The sequence below is a fragment of the Peromyscus eremicus genome, chromosome 5, assembly GCF_949786415.1.
Source record: "Peromyscus eremicus chromosome 5, PerEre_H2_v1, whole genome shotgun sequence".
Classification (NCBI taxonomy): Eukaryota; Metazoa; Chordata; class Mammalia; order Rodentia; family Cricetidae; genus Peromyscus; species Peromyscus eremicus.
In genome coordinates this window covers 137090305-137107400 of record NC_081420.1, presented here as the reverse complement: position 1 = coordinate 137107400, position 17096 = coordinate 137090305, and the positions used below count along the sequence as shown (strand labels likewise).

General features: G+C 50.5%; 1 protein-coding gene across 2 annotated transcripts; it reads left to right on the top strand.

The window, feature by feature from the left end:
* Positions 1-511: 511 nt before the first annotated feature.
* Positions 512-16460, top strand: Slc38a7 (solute carrier family 38 member 7). 2 transcript variants are annotated; one of them, XM_059264632.1, is made up of 12 exons: positions 512-564; positions 1145-1248; positions 3818-4196; positions 6779-6977; positions 7173-7317; positions 8057-8155; positions 8816-8873; positions 9093-9207; positions 10652-10799; positions 11250-11449; positions 12227-12281; positions 14708-16460. In XM_059264632.1, exons 3-12 carry the CDS (start codon positions 3927-3929, stop codon positions 14808-14810), a joined length of 1392 nt encoding a protein of 463 aa, XP_059120615.1. In that variant the 5' UTR covers positions 512-564; positions 1145-1248; positions 3818-3926; the 3' UTR covers positions 14811-16460. The 2 variants fall into 2 exon arrangements, with proteins under 2 accessions (XP_059120615.1, XP_059120613.1); XM_059264630.1 differs by having other exon boundaries at positions 539-564; positions 1104-1248.
* Positions 16461-17096: the final 636 nt, after the last annotated feature.

Below are 17096 nucleotides of genomic sequence, written 5' to 3'. Positions count from 1 at the left end.
AAAGAGGCAGAAATTGGCTTTATTTGTAAATGGCATACAGCCAAGTACAGAAGCCAAGGCAGTCTCACCTTCATTCAATAAATTGAGAGCCTGCAACGCCTCAAACACTTCTGAAATCTAGCCTTGAGGTTGTAGCCAAGGATTAATGAATGCTCAAACTCTTTCTCTTTTGTTCAGTGGTCCCTCACACTCTTCGGTCAAAGAAACTCTGGAGTCACTTGCTGGGGAAATGAATGCAGGAACAAAGAAAATGAGGCCAAATGGCTTTGGCCCACTGTCCCCGAGGACAAAGATGCCAAACCTCTTAACGCTCTTTCCAGGGGGAAGGAACAATGTTTGGTTTGGCCGAGAGACCATTCCTAAAAATAACTGGATAAACGTGTTGGCAGGGAGCCAAGCTGGCTCGGAACAGTGTCCTAGGTTTGAGAAGCTGATGCGGTCGGAGGGTGACGCTGGCTTAAAAAACTACAATTCCCAGAGTGTCCTGTGGCTTGTGCTAGCCGGGCGGTCATGTGATTCAAGCTCACGTGTTTCTAGAGTCGGCTCGGGCAAGACACCTACGAGGTTTGTGAAGGGAGGTACGGGCGGTGCAAGGTGGGGCTGTAGGGTTTCCGGGTCCTTGGAGTCCCCCATCAGTGCCGCGGCCGGGTCCCTGCAAGGCTCCAGGGCCGTCTTCTCTGTTGTCCTCCGTTGCACCAGCCCAGCCACGCCTTAGTCTGGCGGCTCTCCATTCAGTCCTAGGCCAGGATCGAGTCAGCTCCCGAGTTACACACGCAACCCACCGATTTTACGTCATGCCTGGGGCTCACCCAAGCCCACCCTAGCCGCGTGCTCCCTTCCCCACCTCCCATTCAACCAAACCTCGTGTTTCGGTGCTGGCCCCAGGCTGGACTGGGAAGCGGGTAAAATCTGTTCCATCACTGACCTAAGCATGTGTGTGTTGTGCTTATAGTTCTGACCCCGCTAACTGCTCGCTGTGACCTTAGCTTAATCTCTTCCCTCCATGGGTCATTGCCCTATCCGATCTGGCACTCCACTCCTTACTATGGGTTATTCAGAACTATTCGGTGTAACTCCTTACCCCAACCTCCCCGTCCCGCCAGCCAGCTGCAAAAGGCCAAACTCTTCCATGTGCTGACTGCAGATTTTAGGTAAAGCCTTGAGAAGATCTTGAGGCCAAAAGGGGATGTGAGGAGACTCGGACCCCATACCTTAGGCAGAGAGAACAGCCCTCTTCTAGGATAGCAGGTAAGTTGCAAACAGTGGGGTTGATTAATTGGGGTAGGGGTGATGGCTCTCAGACCAGTGAGAGTTCACGGGGTGCAGTCACTCAGCCTGAGCTTTTGTGTGGTTGCCGGAGAGGCTGGGCACATGGCACAGGTCTGGGACAAGGGTGCCAAAGGGAAGCCTGATTCTTAGAGAGAGGCTTGGGACCATGCGACCTTAATGTCTGTTTCTGTGGGGTTAGCAGTGCGGAACGGATGGCCTTCGACCTCTCTGGAGCTATGCCTGGACCTGGGGAGTCCCCAGACTGCCTTCACTACTCACCACTGTGAGATTTTGCTGAGTTGCTGGCTGAGGGGCAGATTGCGTCAGAGGAAAAAGTCTGTGGCTAGACATGTTTCTTGACTGTGGCTCCCGCAGAAGTGTGTGCACTAGGACCGTGTCCCTTAGTTACTCAATGGCAGGTGTCTCAGACCACCTGCACTTTTCCCTTTCTTCTTGGGGTGATGTCCCCAGCTTGGTCCACCATCAGAAGGAACACCTGGGAAACACTCCTGGGGGGCCTCTGTCTGTTCTAGACCCCCCAGTGGGCTGACCTTATCAAGAGGGATAGCTTGAGATGGGGTGGACAGTGGTTGTGGCTGAATCATTGCCTTTGCGGAGAGGAAATGGGATTTTTTTTTTTAATTATAGAGAATAAGAATATGAATGAATGAATGAATGAATGAATGTATGTGGTGCCATGGTTCCTGTATGGTCAGAGAACAACCTGCAGGAGTTCATTCTATCCACCATGTGGATTCTAGGGATCGAACTGGAGTCATGAGTCTTGATTGCAAGTGCTTTTACCCATTCAGCCATCTCACCAGCCCCAAAGTGGTGACTGTTAGGAATTGACTCCCGAGACTCTACCACCCACCATCCCCGCCTGGTAATGCTTACTGATATCAGCATGCTCTTCACGAGAACTTATGCCATGAAAAGGCTCAGCAGGTTAAAGTGACTCACCCAAGGCCATGCACTTAGGAAGTGTTGAGGTTAGGCTTCAGCCCTCCGAGTCTAAGATGAAAGCACAGCCCCTCCCAACTCAGATATGTTTTGTTGTTGTTGTTTGGTTTTCTGAGACATGGTTTCTCTGTGTAGCTTTTGGAGCCTGTCCTGGAACTCACTTTGTAGAACAGGCTGGCCTCGAACTCACAGAGATCCGCCTGCCTCTGCCTCTCAATTACTGAGATTATAGGCATGAGCCACAGTGCCCACCTTTGGGTTGCTCTTAGTGTGGGCTTAGCTTTGACTCTTTAAGAAACATTATTCGAGGCTGGAGGGATAGCTCAGCCGTTAAAGGTTAGGCTCACAAGCAAAAATATAAGAAACATTATTCAGGGGCTGGGGAGATGGCTCAGAGGTTAAGAGTTAACCAGATGGCTGCCCTTCCAGAGGTCCTGAGTTCAATTCATAGCAACCACATGGTGGCTCACAACCATCTGTAGTGAGATCTGGTGCCCTCTTCTGGCTTGCAGACATACATGCAGGCAGAACACTGCATACATAATAAATAAATCTTAAAAAAGAAAGATGAAGGCCGGGCGGTGGTGGCACACGCCTTTAATCCCAGCACTCGGGAGGCAGAGGTAGGCGGATCTCTGTGAGTTTGAGGCCAGTTCTGGTCTACAGAGCGAGATCCAGGAAAGGCGCAAAGCTACACAGAGAAACCCTGTCTGGAAAAACCAAAAAAAAAAAAGAAAAAAGAAAGATGAAAGATTATTCCTCTTGGAGGTTCAGACTGGCACTGAGGGAGGAGAACATGTCGGTTTTCAGAGCTGGGCTCCTGAAAGTACTTCAAGATTTGGAGAAGAGTGAACCTCCTGGTTTTCAAGGAAGGAGCAAGGCTAAAGGAAAGCCTGCAGTTGGATTGTGCTTACCCAGAGTGAGAAGGTGCCGAGCCTGGCCTCATCAGCAGGCCCCGGAAGGAGGCAGAGGCAAACGGATGAATGCTCTAGGTCACAGAAGAATGTCCTGGGAATGTTGTTGCTAGTTGATTTTTGTTCATTCATTCAGTGTCTCTCTGTGTGTGTTTCTGTGTCTGGTTTTTTGTTTGTTTTTTAGTTTTTTGATACAGGGTTTCTCTGTGTAGACCTGGCCTCTCCCACTCTTTGTTTGTTTGGTTTTGGTTTTTCAAGACAAGGTTTCTCTATGTAGCCCTGGCTGTCCTAGAACTCGCTCTGTAGACCAGGCTGGCCTCGAACGCATAGAGATCCGCCTGCCTCTGGAGTGCTGGGGTTAAAGGCGTGTGCCGCCACCACCCAGCCCCACTCTTTTACGTTTAGGTCTTATTTACCTTTCTAGCCTATAAGAGTAAAACAAATTGGGTGTGCGGCTGACGCGTTTCTGGGTCTGTCACCCACACGGTGACCTCAGTATCGTGTTCTGCACAGAGCAGCGCCATGTGGAGCTCCTGCCATGCAGTTGACTAGTGCTTGGCACTTATATGGATCCTAGCCGTGTGATCTTGGGAAAGCTGCATCATGTTTTTGTGCCCCAGATTCACTGTTCCAGGATAAACATAATGTCTGCCTTTCTTTGCCTTGCCCAGGTCCCCTAGAGTAGTGGCCCTAAGGGGGCAGATATTCTCTCAGCTACCCCAGGAATGTGGTCGTGAGGGAGAACCCACAGCTTTCAGAAGAAGAGTATAGTCCTGGACCATGGCCCAGGTCAGCATCAACAGCGACTACAGCGAGTGGGGCTCCAGCACTGATGCTGGGGAGCGGGCCCGTTTGCTGCAAAGCCCCTGTGTGGACATGGCCCCCAAGAGTGAGGGGGAGGCATCTCCCGGGGAGCCAGACAGAGGCACCACTTCGACGCTTGGGGCTGTCTTCATCGTTGTCAATGCCTGCCTGGGTGCAGGACTGCTCAACTTCCCAGCAGCCTTCAGCACGGCCGGGGGCGTGGCAGCTGGCATCGCCCTGCAGATGGTGAGTGCGCTGGCAGCAGAGGTGGGCGGTGCCCGTGGGCGGGCCCTTTGATTTCCAAGGGAGGCTTTGAGTGAGAGCTGAGTGATAGAGGACTTACGCTGTCGTTCTTCCCTCCCTTATAACAAATAGACATTACCAATCTATTCCAGAACCTTCTTTTAAAGCTACCATTCAGAACCAACACAAGAGTATGAACAGAGGAAAGAGGAGCGTAGAAGAGGGAAAGAGAATGAAGTCTAAGTCAGGTATCAGAACTCTTCCCACTGAGGCCATGCTGAAAGCCGCAGGAAAATGAAATGGAATCCAGCTGCTAACCCAAAAGCTACCACTTGGAAAAGTCAAGGACTTTTCTGAAGGTCAAGCCATGGCTTAAGAAGCCTTGGTGATATTTTAGCTTTTGTATCCTAAAATGATTTTCTTGTGTGCTTCCAAGAACTCCTAACAGTGTATGTATCTAAAATGCCCATCAAGCATCCAAGGCCAAACAAAACAACACCTGTCTCCTAGGTCAGGATAGCTTTATTTCTTGTGCAGTTTAAGGTGAGACCCTCCTTTCTTATACAGCCTTACTAACATTCTAGACTCCCAACTTCTTACCTAACCACTTCTAGGAATGTAGTTGAGCACACAAATTCCCTTTTTCTAATATACTAACCGATCATTAGATCTTAGTTGACCTTCTCCTTTACCACTCTCCTTTTGGATTGTGAAGGAAAGCCTGACAGTCAGTGCTTGAGGAAAATTCTTACCTGCCTTTATGACCCTGTAGGAACTCAAGCCTGGTGACCTGGCTGGAGGGAGGATTGCTATTGCTTGAGTATATAACTGGATACCCTGGAGAACTGGGGGAGGAGAAGAACTGAGGGGTATGAGGAGATTCAGAGGAGGAATTTGAGAGAGAGGACTTAAGGACGAGATGGAAAAGAGAAAAGAGACTGGAAGAACTAGATGGATAAGAACTGGAGAGGAACTAGATTGAAGGGCTAGAAGAAAGTACTAGAGGAACAAGATGGAAGATGAGGAAGAGCCAGATGGGGAAGAACAAGATGAGAAAGGAGATGGAAGAGGAGCTAAGATGGAAAGGAACCAGATGGATAAGAACCTAGATGGGGCAGAACTAATATGAGAGAATTAAGATAGAAAGTACTAGATGAGTAAGTATGAGATGAGAAGGACCTAGATGAAGTAGAATTAAGATGAGAGAGTTAATATAAAGCTTAGAGGAGACAGTAGATAAAGGTAGAGAGAAATCAGGCAAGAAAGGAGCTAGGCATGAGAGCAGAATAGAAGCTGTGTAGAGAGAGAACTGATACAGAATAATAAACTGTGTGGACTAAGGAGTTTCATGTACATAGATTCATTTCCTATCATCAGAGATTAATATCAGTTGGTTGTAGATTCTTCCCGGACCCTGGGAGGGGACTATCGAGGGGTTGGACCCCCATAGTCCCCGTTAAAGCCAGTTAAGATTTCAAAAGCCTTCCTAACAATCAGAGGTTTGAATAGTATCTGCATATTTAATTTTTTGCTTTTTGAGACGGGGTTCACGTAGCCCAGGCTGACCTTGAATTTTCTATGGAGCCAAGGATGACCTTTAACTTCTGATCTTCCTTTTTCCACATCCTGAGTGCTGGGATTACAGATAAGTGCCTCCACTCTTGGCTTTATGTACTACTTGGGGTCAAACCCAGGAGTTCATGCATGCTAGACAAGCACTCTACCAATGGAGCTACATGCCCAGCCCCTGCATATTTAGGTCTTTAGGTGTTATATTGATTTTGTGGTTATGTTTAAATAAAAGAAAGACCCTATGTTTTAGGATTATTGAAATGTTTACTAATGAAATAAAAAGATTGTATTGACTCAAAAATACAATGGAAAGGTAATAAAATCAGGGAAAAAAATCTGCCACAAGAGCTACTGTAGTGGTGCATGCCTATAATTTCAGCACTCAAGAGGTTGAGACAGAAGAACCTTCATGAGATCAAGGCCAGCTTGTACCACATAGTAAATTATAATCCAGCCTCCAGCCTGGGCTACCAAGTGAGACTATCTCAACAGACAAAAAAAAAGAAAAGAAAGAAAAAGGAAAGCAAAGAAAATAATAAATTGTTTTGAAGCTGTTTGAGGTCCGTCCTGTTCTCGGTTTCTTTGCATGTTTGAAATTTTGAATGAAACTCTTTTTGTTGTTGTTTGCTTTTGTTTTTTTAATTATTTCATGAATGTGTGTGTTTTGCCTGCTTGTGGGATTGTGAGCCATGCAATGCCAGCGGAGGCCAGAGAGGGTGACAGATCCCTACAGAGTGGCGTTAGAGATGGCTGTGAGCCCCCATATAGATGCTGGGAATTGAACCCCAGGTCCTCTGAAAGAGCAGCCAGTGCTCTTAACCACTGAGCCATCTCTTTAGCACCTGAAACTCATTTTTAAAGAAAATTTCAACTTGGTAACCTCTAGTTATCTGTTAAAATTGTCCTGCAAGATAAAACCCATTTGTAAACCCGCTTTGGACACTGGTGTAAGAGATACCCAAAATGAGCTCAGGATGCCTCTCCCACACCCTCTCATCTGTTCCTGCCTGCAGGGCATGCTGGTTTTCATCATCAGTGGGCTCGTCATTCTGGCCTACTGCTCCCAGGCCAGCAATGAGAGGACCTACCAGGAGGTGGTGTGGGCCGTGTGCGGCAAGCTGACAGGCGTGCTGTGTGAGGTGGCCATCGCCGTCTACACCTTCGGCACCTGCATCGCCTTCCTCATCATCATTGGGGACCAGCAGGACAAGAGTGAGGTTCTCCCCCAGTTCTCATCTCTTTCTCCTTGGCCTGAGGGTCCTGGGGTAGAGGGAAAGAGTGCTACACACTAGGCCTTGCCCGCTTTTCGAGTCCTGCTTCTTAGAGGGAAGTCTTAGGACCTGCCAAAGCAGGAGGGCCAGGCCCTGAATGGCCTGGTCTGACATTCCCTCCTTCCTCCCTGTGCAGTTATAGCTGTGATGGCGAAGGAGCCTGAAGGGGCCAGCGGCGGCCCCTGGTACACAGACCGCAAGTTCACCATCAGCCTCACGGCCTTCCTCTTCATCCTGCCCCTGTCTATCCCCAGGGAGATCGGCTTCCAGAAATATGCCAGGTTCGGAGGTCCCAACCCAGCCTGGGCCAGACAGAGGCTCTGATCAAAGGCAACTGGAGAGCTATTTCTGGTGGGGAGCCCCTCTCCCATGGCATCTTCCTTGGGGAGCAAGAACAGGCAAGCCAGGGCAGACCAGAGCTGCAGAATCCTGGGCCCAGGACTTTCCTTTTCCATTTATAGCAAGGAAGATAGTGGCCCTTCGCAACATTGAAAGGTGTCATCTAAATGTCCTTGTCAAAGAAGGGATTGGTGATGGCTGGCAGCGGAAGAGCAGACCCTGGCCTGGGCTTTGGCTTTCCTGGAATCTGGGAGTTGATGGTCTTAATGTTGTCTGCGTGGTAGGGTCTTCCATGGAGCTCAGAGAGAGGAGTCTGGCTTCCTAGCCCCATATCTGAAAAGCTGTGGGGTTGGGGTTGTTTCATACTTGGCCATCTCCAAGTGTGTTTCCTTAAGTGTTAGCACCCCAGTATCTGCACTCGCCCCTTTACCCCAGAATCTCCCAGTTCTCTGAGGCCAGGCCCACAGGACGGCCAGCTGTGAGCCCTTGCCACACCTGGGCGGCTCAGGCTGAGCTTGTGGCTGTGCTTTGGAGCCCAGTTCCTCAATGTGGTCTCCGAGCCAACGCATGTCCCCTGGCTGAAGTGCTGACAGGCTCCTCCCCGTGGCAGATCTGGGGATGGGATTGGACAAGGGGTGGCTGGGGCTGGGAAGTAGGAAGTCAGTCTCTCCTTCTTGGCAGTTTCCTGAGTGTTGTGGGCACCTGGTACGTCACCGCCATTATAATCATCAAATACATCTGGCCAGATAAAGAGATGCGTCCAGAGGACATCCTGACCAGGTAGGTGAGGGTCCCTGGGAAATACATGGGGTAGAAGCTGCTACCCAGATCAGGCATCTAAAGGTCACATGGGTGCCTCTCCTGAGGCTCATTAGCTCACTGACACTTACCCATCAATCACTGTAGGAAGGAGATGAGAGGGCCTGTTCAACATCTGGCGGCTGCCACAGTGCTATTGCAAGGTCCCAACCGAGGGGGACTACCAGAGGGAAAATTACACGTTTTCCCAATTACTCTTTTCGGATTTATCCGAATTTACTCATGTAGCCCAGGCTAGGCTCAAACTCACTATGTAGCCTGGTCTTGACCCTCCTGATCCTTCTGCCTCCACCTCCCAAGTGCTGGAGTGACAGATACGCACCACAATGTCTAGCTTTTCAGTCCCCCTTTGATTTTTTTTTTTTTTTTCTTTTAAAGGAACAATTCAGAAAAGCAGAGTCCCAGTTCAATCAAGAGCCAGGAGTTCTGGACTCTGGTCCTAGGACGGCCTTTCAGAGCCTGTCCCTGAGTTTTAAGTAGACACGGGTCCTCTGCACGTGTGTGTTCAGGGTGTAGGGTGTTGGTTGTCGGAGGTTGATGAAAGAGTGGAGAAGGGGGCGGTGGGGACAGTTGATGGCTCTGTGGGATTCCCAGGCAGGTCCACTTTGTGTTTGCCCACAGACCAGCTTCCTGGATGGCTGTGTTCAATGCTATGCCCACCATCTGCTTTGGATTTCAGGTGCCAGCACCAGGGTCCCCGCTGTCCCATTAGCCTACTCCCCCAGCCTGGGAAGGACTCCAGACTGTAGACAGGATGGTGGGATTCCTGGGAGGATGGATGAACCAAGGCCCCCCTGGCTTGCCCCTATCCCTGGGGCCTTTGCCCCCAAGGTACCTCCCTTTGAAACCTGGAGATGAGGTCACTTCCCCACCATGACCATACCCTTCACCTGGACAGTGCCACGTGAGCAGTGTACCCGTCTTCAACAGCATGCGGCAGCCGGAAATAAAGACCTGGGGTGGAGTGGTGACAGCTGCCATGGTCATAGCCCTGGCTGTCTACATGGGCACAGGTGAGTGCTCTCTTCCAGAGGCCAGGCTTGGAGTGCTTGCACTCCCGCTTGAGCCCCGGCCGTTTCTGGTCCAGCTTTCCCAGGGAAGCTCTGCACTCTTAGCTCGATAAACACTTCTGCAGACATTGATTAGAATTAGGCTGCCCAAGGCTGCCACCCCTCATCAAGGTGAGTGTGTTCCATCGGCTCACTGGTTCTAAACTATCAAAGTGACTATCGGAAGCTGTTCCCAGCGCGGGGTTGCTACAGGGATGCATGGAACTGGCCCCAGCCCTGGCGGGACTGACAGTCTTGGAGACAGACAGTCTTGGAGTATTTAAGTAATAATGAAAAAGGGATTCCCGGCAGGAGGCTGATGAAGCCAGGAGTTGGGGGATGGGACTGACTAGGGGTGGCATTCACAGAAGGCTCCTCTCTGAGGATGTGGCCCCTGGAGAGGCCCATGAGGGAAAAGCCAGACTGAAGAAGAACGCTCCAGAGAGAAATGGCAAATGCAGGGCATCTGTGGCAGGAATGGGAAGGAGGTCTGCATTGCTGGGGTGCAAGAAGTTCCTGTGAGGCTGGGCAGCCAAGGGGACAGCGATGGATGCTGCCAGGAGCCTGAGAGGGTGCATTTCTTGGGTGGGAAATGACCAGGCAGAGAAATCTCTGGCTGTTGCGTGGGTTAATTTGGGCAAGGGGTCAGAGATGAACTGGGAGTTACCACCCTCCTGCGGTAGGAGATGAGGACGGGAGCTACCTGGACTAGGCTTGTCCTAGCCTCTGAAGCTACAGCATGAAACACAAGAGGCGGGCTGGAGAGATGGCTCAGGGTTAAGAGCACTGGCTGCTCTTCCAAAGGTCATGAGTTCAATTCCCAGCAACCACATGGTGGCTCACAACCATCTGTAATGAGGTCTGGTGCCCTCTTCTAGCATGCAGGGACACATGCAGACAGAACACTATACACAATAAATAAATAAATCTCTTTTTAAAAAAGAAAGAAACACAAGAGTCAAACAGGCGAAAGTCCTTTTTGCCGTGGGTCACATGTTTTGACGGGGTGACAGGTGATTTAGAGAGAGGTGAATGATACAAGGAGAGTAGGACAAATGACTGCGGTGGGGGTGACCGGATCGGCAGGACAGCGTTCTCTGAGGAGGGGACATCTGCACTGAGACCTGAGTGATGAGGTGGCAGCATACGGTTTGAGCAGATGTAATGGGTAGTGTAGAAGTTGAGACAATTGCCAGAAAGCAGCAGTGTGTGTGTGTGCTGGCGCAAGCGACATCTGGGAAGGCGGGAAGTAGGGCGGCTGCTCTTGCCTGGCTCCCTTTCCGAGGCTCAGTCCTCACCTCCCAAGCTGCTACAACCTTCGTTCTGCACGACGTCGCCCCCCATCAGAAGACAGTCCACCTCAACCCTCCTAGGATCGCCCTGACCTCACCCTTGTCCTCGCCCACAGGCATCTGTGGCTTCCTGACTTTCGGAGCTGCTGTGGATCCTGACGTGCTCCGGTCCTACCCCTCGGAGGACGTGGCTGTGGCCGTGGCCCGAGCCTTCATCATCCTTAGCGTGCTCACTTCCTACCCCATCCTCCACTTCTGTGGGCGGTGAGCCCTTTTCCCACCCTGTCCAGAGCCCCCGGGAGCCAGCAGGATACACGGCCTTATGGGGAACCTATTTTGTGGCCAGGAAAATTGAAGCCCACAGAAAGAATCTGTGTCCGGGATGCCCTCACCCATACTCCATGCCAGGTCTTACTGGTTCCAGAACATTCTGTGAGCCCTGTAAGGATCTCCAGTCCAGATCCTTTCCTGAGCTTTTGTGTGGACCCAGCCAGCCATTTGGATACCCCAATTCATTCCTTTTATAAAGGGAATTATGGTGTCTGTGTCCAGGAAAAGGGGCAAAGCCCTTCATAAACTTAACCTGTAGCCCATAGCAACCAAGGACCGTGATGGTCACAGATGAGGAGCCAGGCTCATACGTGCCCATTCAGAATCTTCCCCCACCCTCCCTGCACTAGCCAAAGCACCCTGAGCCCCTCCTCATGTGAGCAGGGCTGTGGTGGAAGGCCTATGGCTGCGCTACAAGGGGATGCCGGTGGAGGAGGACGTGGGGCGGGAGCGGCGGCGCCGTGTCCTGCAGACGCTGGTGTGGTTCCTGCTCACGCTGCTGCTAGCACTCTTTATCCCTGACATCGGCAAGGTCATCTCGGTCATCGGAGGCCTGGCAGCCTGCTTCATCTTTGTCTTCCCAGGTGCGCACCCCAGGGACCCCCATCTTCCCCCACGCAGCAGGACCTCCCTAACCTCAGCCAGGGACTCAAAACCTGCCGGCGGGAGTAACCACCAGCCTCTGTGGCTCACTGACGTGTCTCAGCTACGTGCTACCAAGTCCACATTACCTCCTGGTGGGAAGGTTGTGATCTCTTCTACTGATGAGATTGGGACTGGAGAGTACTAACTTGCCCAGAGGCTAACAAGCCCAACTGTCAACAGCCCATTTGAAGCCCAATAGGCTCAGGTCCAAGGTCTCTATTCTCACCCTTCATTCAAGTGCGGCACCCTTGGCTCCCTGGATCTGGCTTATTCCAATCCAGAGGGAAGGAAACCCAGTGGTGGCACCTTGAGACTAAAGTCATGAGACTCAAAGTCTAGACACAGGTCAGCTGCAGATCCACAGAAATACATCCTGTCTGCCTAGCTCAGGGATCTACTGCACCCAGCCTGTTTCCATCCCCGGGCCTCCTCAAAAGCCCTTCCCACTGGACATGGAGTAGGCAAGATGGTGTGAGCTACCACTGAGTCCTGAATGTAGCCCAAAGGGTGCTTGTTAGCTGCTGGCCTGTCTTGGGAGAGCAGAGGCCAGGTGTCCTGCTGGGTGTGGTTGGGGTGGAGGATCTGGATTTCAGAATCTCGAGTAAACAAGCCTTTCTCCATCACCACCACAGCCTCCTGGGGGGGAGGGGGATGGACTGGGCTGAGGGAGGGAACTCCTGTCTCCTCCAAACTCAGGGTTACCTCCTCTCTTCTAGGGCTGTGCCTCATTCAAGCCAAACTGTCAGAGATGGAGGAGGTCAAACCAGCCAGGTAAAGCGGGGCCAGCCGAGCAGCCTTTTAGAGAGATAAAAGGGGGGCCTTAAAATAGGCAAGGGGTCAAGAGACCTGAACACTTAAAATTGTGGGGCTTTCAGGGCAGGGGCACATGGTGCCCCCTCCACACACAGAGGCTAAGGTGATTGCTGGAGTTTGGAACAGCTCAAAGAGAGAAGAGTTTTGGGCTCATGAGGGCACAGTCTGTTGTGGTGCCAGGAGTGTGTGGAGTTTGGTCATGTGTCCATAGTCAGGAAGCAGACAGTGATGCTCAGCTTACCTTCTCTGTTCTTTCTTACTCCGTCTGGGACCTCAGCCCATAGAATTTTATGGCCCCCTGTTCAGGGTGGGTCTGTGTTAAACCTCTCTGGAAACACCTTTACAGATATACCCTAGGTGATTCCAAATCCAGTCAAGTTGACAATGAAAAATGAAGCATCACGCTACATAGTGAGAACCAAGCCAGCCAGAGCTACATAGCCAGACCCCGTCCCAAAGAGGGAGGGAACTGGAGGAACAGCTCAGCGAAGAATGCTTGCTGTTCAGTCTTAAAGGCCAGAGTTCAGATCCCAGCATCCATGTAGCAAACCAGGCATCCCCCAAATGCCTGTAACTCCGGCTCTGAGGGGTTCTTCTGGCCTCCACGCATGCACATACACTCACACAGACACACACACAAATAAAAAGTTCTCGGTGCTTGGAAGTATAACTTAGTAGCAAACCATGTGCTCGTCATGTGTGAAACCCTGGGTTCAATTCCCTAGTATCACTCCCCAAATTACGGAGCTTTAATGTATATTTTTGCAGTAGGTAACCTGAACTACTTATAACAATTCATGTACTACTGAAAGGCTTTAGAAGAAAAGGTGAGAGTCCCGTGCCAGGCATACCCCCTAATCCCAGGACCTAGAAGCCTGAGACAAGAATATTTCTAGAGTTCGGAGTCAGCCTGGGCTACATGATTTCAAGCTAGCCTGGGCTATACAATGAAACCTTGTCTCAACCAAAAAAGGAAAGCTGGGTATGTGCCTCTCACAGCCCATCTTATCCCTCTCCTAAGACATGTTTTCCCTATAGGCTATGACCTAAACTGTTTCTGTACATATATGTGTCTGAGTACACAGAACTGTACAGTGTACACAGACATAGGAGTTTGTATATGATTTTGTTGTTTGAGACTGGAAGAGTTCCATGAGTTTAAGGCCAGCCTGGACTTCAGAGTGAGACTTTGACTCAAACATTTGACACCACCAAAAAGTCGTCTGGTGAAGGAAAAACACATTGTTTCCTTATATGTATGTTTCTCTGAGTAATAGTTGAAAAAAAGGTTTCATGCTTTAAGAAAAATTATTCCAGAGTTGGGAAGGTAGTTCAATGGGATAGTGCTTGCCTAAAATATACAAGGCCCTGGGTTCGATCCCTACCATGACAAGGAAGAGAGTGAGTGAGGGGCAGGGAGGGATAGAGAAAGAGAAAAGTGGGGGGGGAGGGAGAAAGGAAGGGAGAGAAAATGAATTTATTCCATGGCAGTATTTGTATTTCAGTACTTGGGAGACTGAGACAGAAAGGCAGTGAGTTCCAGGCCAGCCAAGATGATACAGTGAGACTTTCCCTAAAAACACAAAGCAAAAAGTTATTATAGAATTTAAACAGACATATCTTGGGGGCTGGAGAGATTGGTCAGTGGTTAAGAGCACTGGCTGCTCTTCCAGAGGTCCTGAGTTCAATTCCCAGCAACCACATGGTGGCTCACAACCATCTGTAATGAGATCTGGTGCCCTTTTCTGGCATGCAGGCAGAACATTGTATACATAATAAATAAATAAATCTTACCAAAAAAAAAAATATCTTAAGAAAATAAAATTACCCTTCATCTCAATGCCGGTGATAACCCCTGGCATTTTTGTTACATGTGGTTAAAGATGTCTGCCTTCTGTTTCTTTTCTTTTTTTAATTTATTCTTTATTTTAAATTCTCTCTTTGTGCGTGCGTGCGTGCGTGCGTGTGTGTCCGTGTGTCCACAGAGGCTATCCAATCTCAATCTCCCTGGAGCTGGAGTTACAGGTAGTTGTGAGCCTCTTGATGTGTAGATCCCCTGGAAGAACACAGTGTGACCTTAACCACTGAGCCATCTCTCAGCCCCCTGCCTTTTTTGTTGTTGCTTTGAATGAACCAGATCTCATTCCCTGTCTCCTGCTTTTCCTCAGTGTCTTCCCAGGGCCCTTCCTTGAGCATTAGTTCCTCTAGGTCTTGGTCTCCTTAACTGAACTAGGGTCGCAAAGCTTTGCATGTGAAAGTCCTTGGGAAGCCTGAGGTATTCTGTCTATAAAAGTGGGGTGACTGATTATATTGGCTGTTACAGATAGGAGTCTGCAGAGACTTGGAAAAAAAATGACTGAAATCTCTTGTCCTCTGCCCTACAGCTGGTGGGCACTGGTCAGTTATGGAGTCCTTCTGGTCACCTTGGGAGCCTTCATCTTTGGCCAAACCACAGCCAATGCCATCTTTGTGGACCTCTTGGCATAAACACTGCCTCCCAGAAAACGTGACCAAGAGCCATCTCTCAGAGCTGTGGAGCTACCCCAAGTCCCACATCCTGTTCCAGCTGGTGACATCCGGACACAGTTTTCCAGGGACAGTCGTGGGATAGAATTGGCCTCGAATCTGTGGGCAGCTCCCACCCAGCTGCCTTCCTGCTCCCCAGTCTTGGCCTTGTCATGGATGGTGACAGGAGGTCCCACATCACAGGAGATTCCCCTTCACCCAGGTCTCAACGTCAAGCCTTTGGGACCTGTGAATGGAGAGGGTCAGTGAGTCTCAGAAGAAGAGTCCATTCTGACTTCCCTCTGGAAAAAAACAAAAACAAAACAAAACCATGTGCGTAGAGCTTGTATCCTCCACAGAGCTTGTCAGGACTGTGCCCAGTACCTTGGGGTTTAGTGCCTGCCCATGTCCCTCAGAAGCCAGTGATGGCTTCTCCTGGGACCTGGCAACTTCCAAAGGAGACGCTGATAGCATATAAATGTCCATTCCTCTGTGGGCCCCCTGTGAGCCTCTGGTAGCCTCCCAAGTCTTTAGGGTCCCTGCCCTGACTTTGTCCAAACCTAATGGTCCAGATTGGGTATCCTTCTCCTGTGTCCCCAGACATCACTAAGTCTAATGTTTACAAATGGTGCCAGCCTGGCTCCAGGCTAGGAGCTGCCATTGCCACGGTGCTGTGGGCACTCTTCCGTTAACTTTCCACGTGGACAGAGGGACTGTGGTTTTTCAGAGGCTCAGGGTGGGTCACAGGAGAGGCTTGGGACTTTTGGACCTTCCTTCCAGGCTGGGCTGCCCAAGGTCTGGAAGCGGCAGCACCAATACTTCACTCTCCCAGACTTGTCCTCTTCCTACCCAGCTAAACCCGGCCCGGGGAACCCACAAGGAAGTTAGCCTGGAGACTCTGGGCATTTCCTTTACTATCTCCACCCTGCTGTTCCTTCCATTCCCACACACACCCCCTCACCCGATACCCTGTCTCTTCTCTTTCATTTATGGGTGGGTTTTGTTATTTGGCAGGGGAGGGGATGGCAACAAACCCTGTCACATCAGCTTGCCCAGCTGCACACATCTGTCATGCCTGGCCTCAGTGCCCGGGAATCCCTCTGAGTCATACCTACCCCAAATGAGGCCATGCCGGATACTTTGTATTTTCACTACCTTACCCTCTCAGCTACCCCTGCTCACTTTTGTAAGTCCCAGGTACAGAACTGGTCTCTCTCCTCATACTTTTCTCCATCTATTCTGCCTAAAACAACTATCCTAGATGTGAGTGGAGGGCTTCCCAGCAGCCCCTCTTCTCAAGTCAGTCCAGCTGAGGTGGCAGAGGCTTGGCATCCAGACTAGCTGAATTGCTGCTGTTTCTCCTCCATTCCTGGCACCCATCCCCTCTGGTCCCACTATGCTCGTTTCCCTCAGCCTCCAAGTGCTGCCTCTCAGGGGCGGCCAGGCATAAAGCTGGGGGCATGGCATAGACACAGGCCAGCGGAGACCGTTGACCAGAACCCAGCTTCAGCTTGATCTCAGGACCCCGCCGCGTCCTGTCCCTTGTCCTCAGCCAGTGTCTTGCTGGTTCTTTTCTACTTGAGCACACTTGGAGAAGTGGAGGTGGCTAATAAAGGAGCTCGCACTGCTGAACTATGTCTTTTTTTTTTTTTTAAAGATTTATTAATTTATTATGTATAAGTATTCTACCTGCATGTGTCCCTGCAGAAGAGGGCACAGATCTCATTACAAGTGGTTGTGAGCCACCATGTGGTTGCTGGGAATTGAACTCAGGACATCTGGAAGAGCAGTCAGTGCTCTTAACCACTGAGCCATCTCTCCAGCCCCTGAACTGTGTCTTTTATCATGTGCTTGGAACAGAGACTAGCCCAAAATTGGCAGGAAGGGGACCTGGGGTGGGATGAGTAGATGACACTTGACTGTTTACAACCAGGAATGGCACCAGGCAAGCGTCTGCAGGAGGTTCTGGACACCTCCCTTTCCCGCTTCCTCCCCTGAATCTTTCCCCGCTGACTGGAGAATGTCCTTTCTGGGCTCTGCTTCTGTCCTAACTCAAGCTTTCCCTCTGTCCTCTGCTTCTTGGCGACATCAGCCAGTCCCTCTGATGCATGTCCTTCCCCTTGACTTCAATCTCGGATCGGCCATCAGTCTCCTCCGCATCCACTGGGTCTATAAGAGGCAGAACAGGCCCTGCCTTGGCTGGGGACAGAGTCACTGCACTCAAGATGACAGGCTAGCAGGGTAGGCTAAATGCTGAGCCGTCAGCAC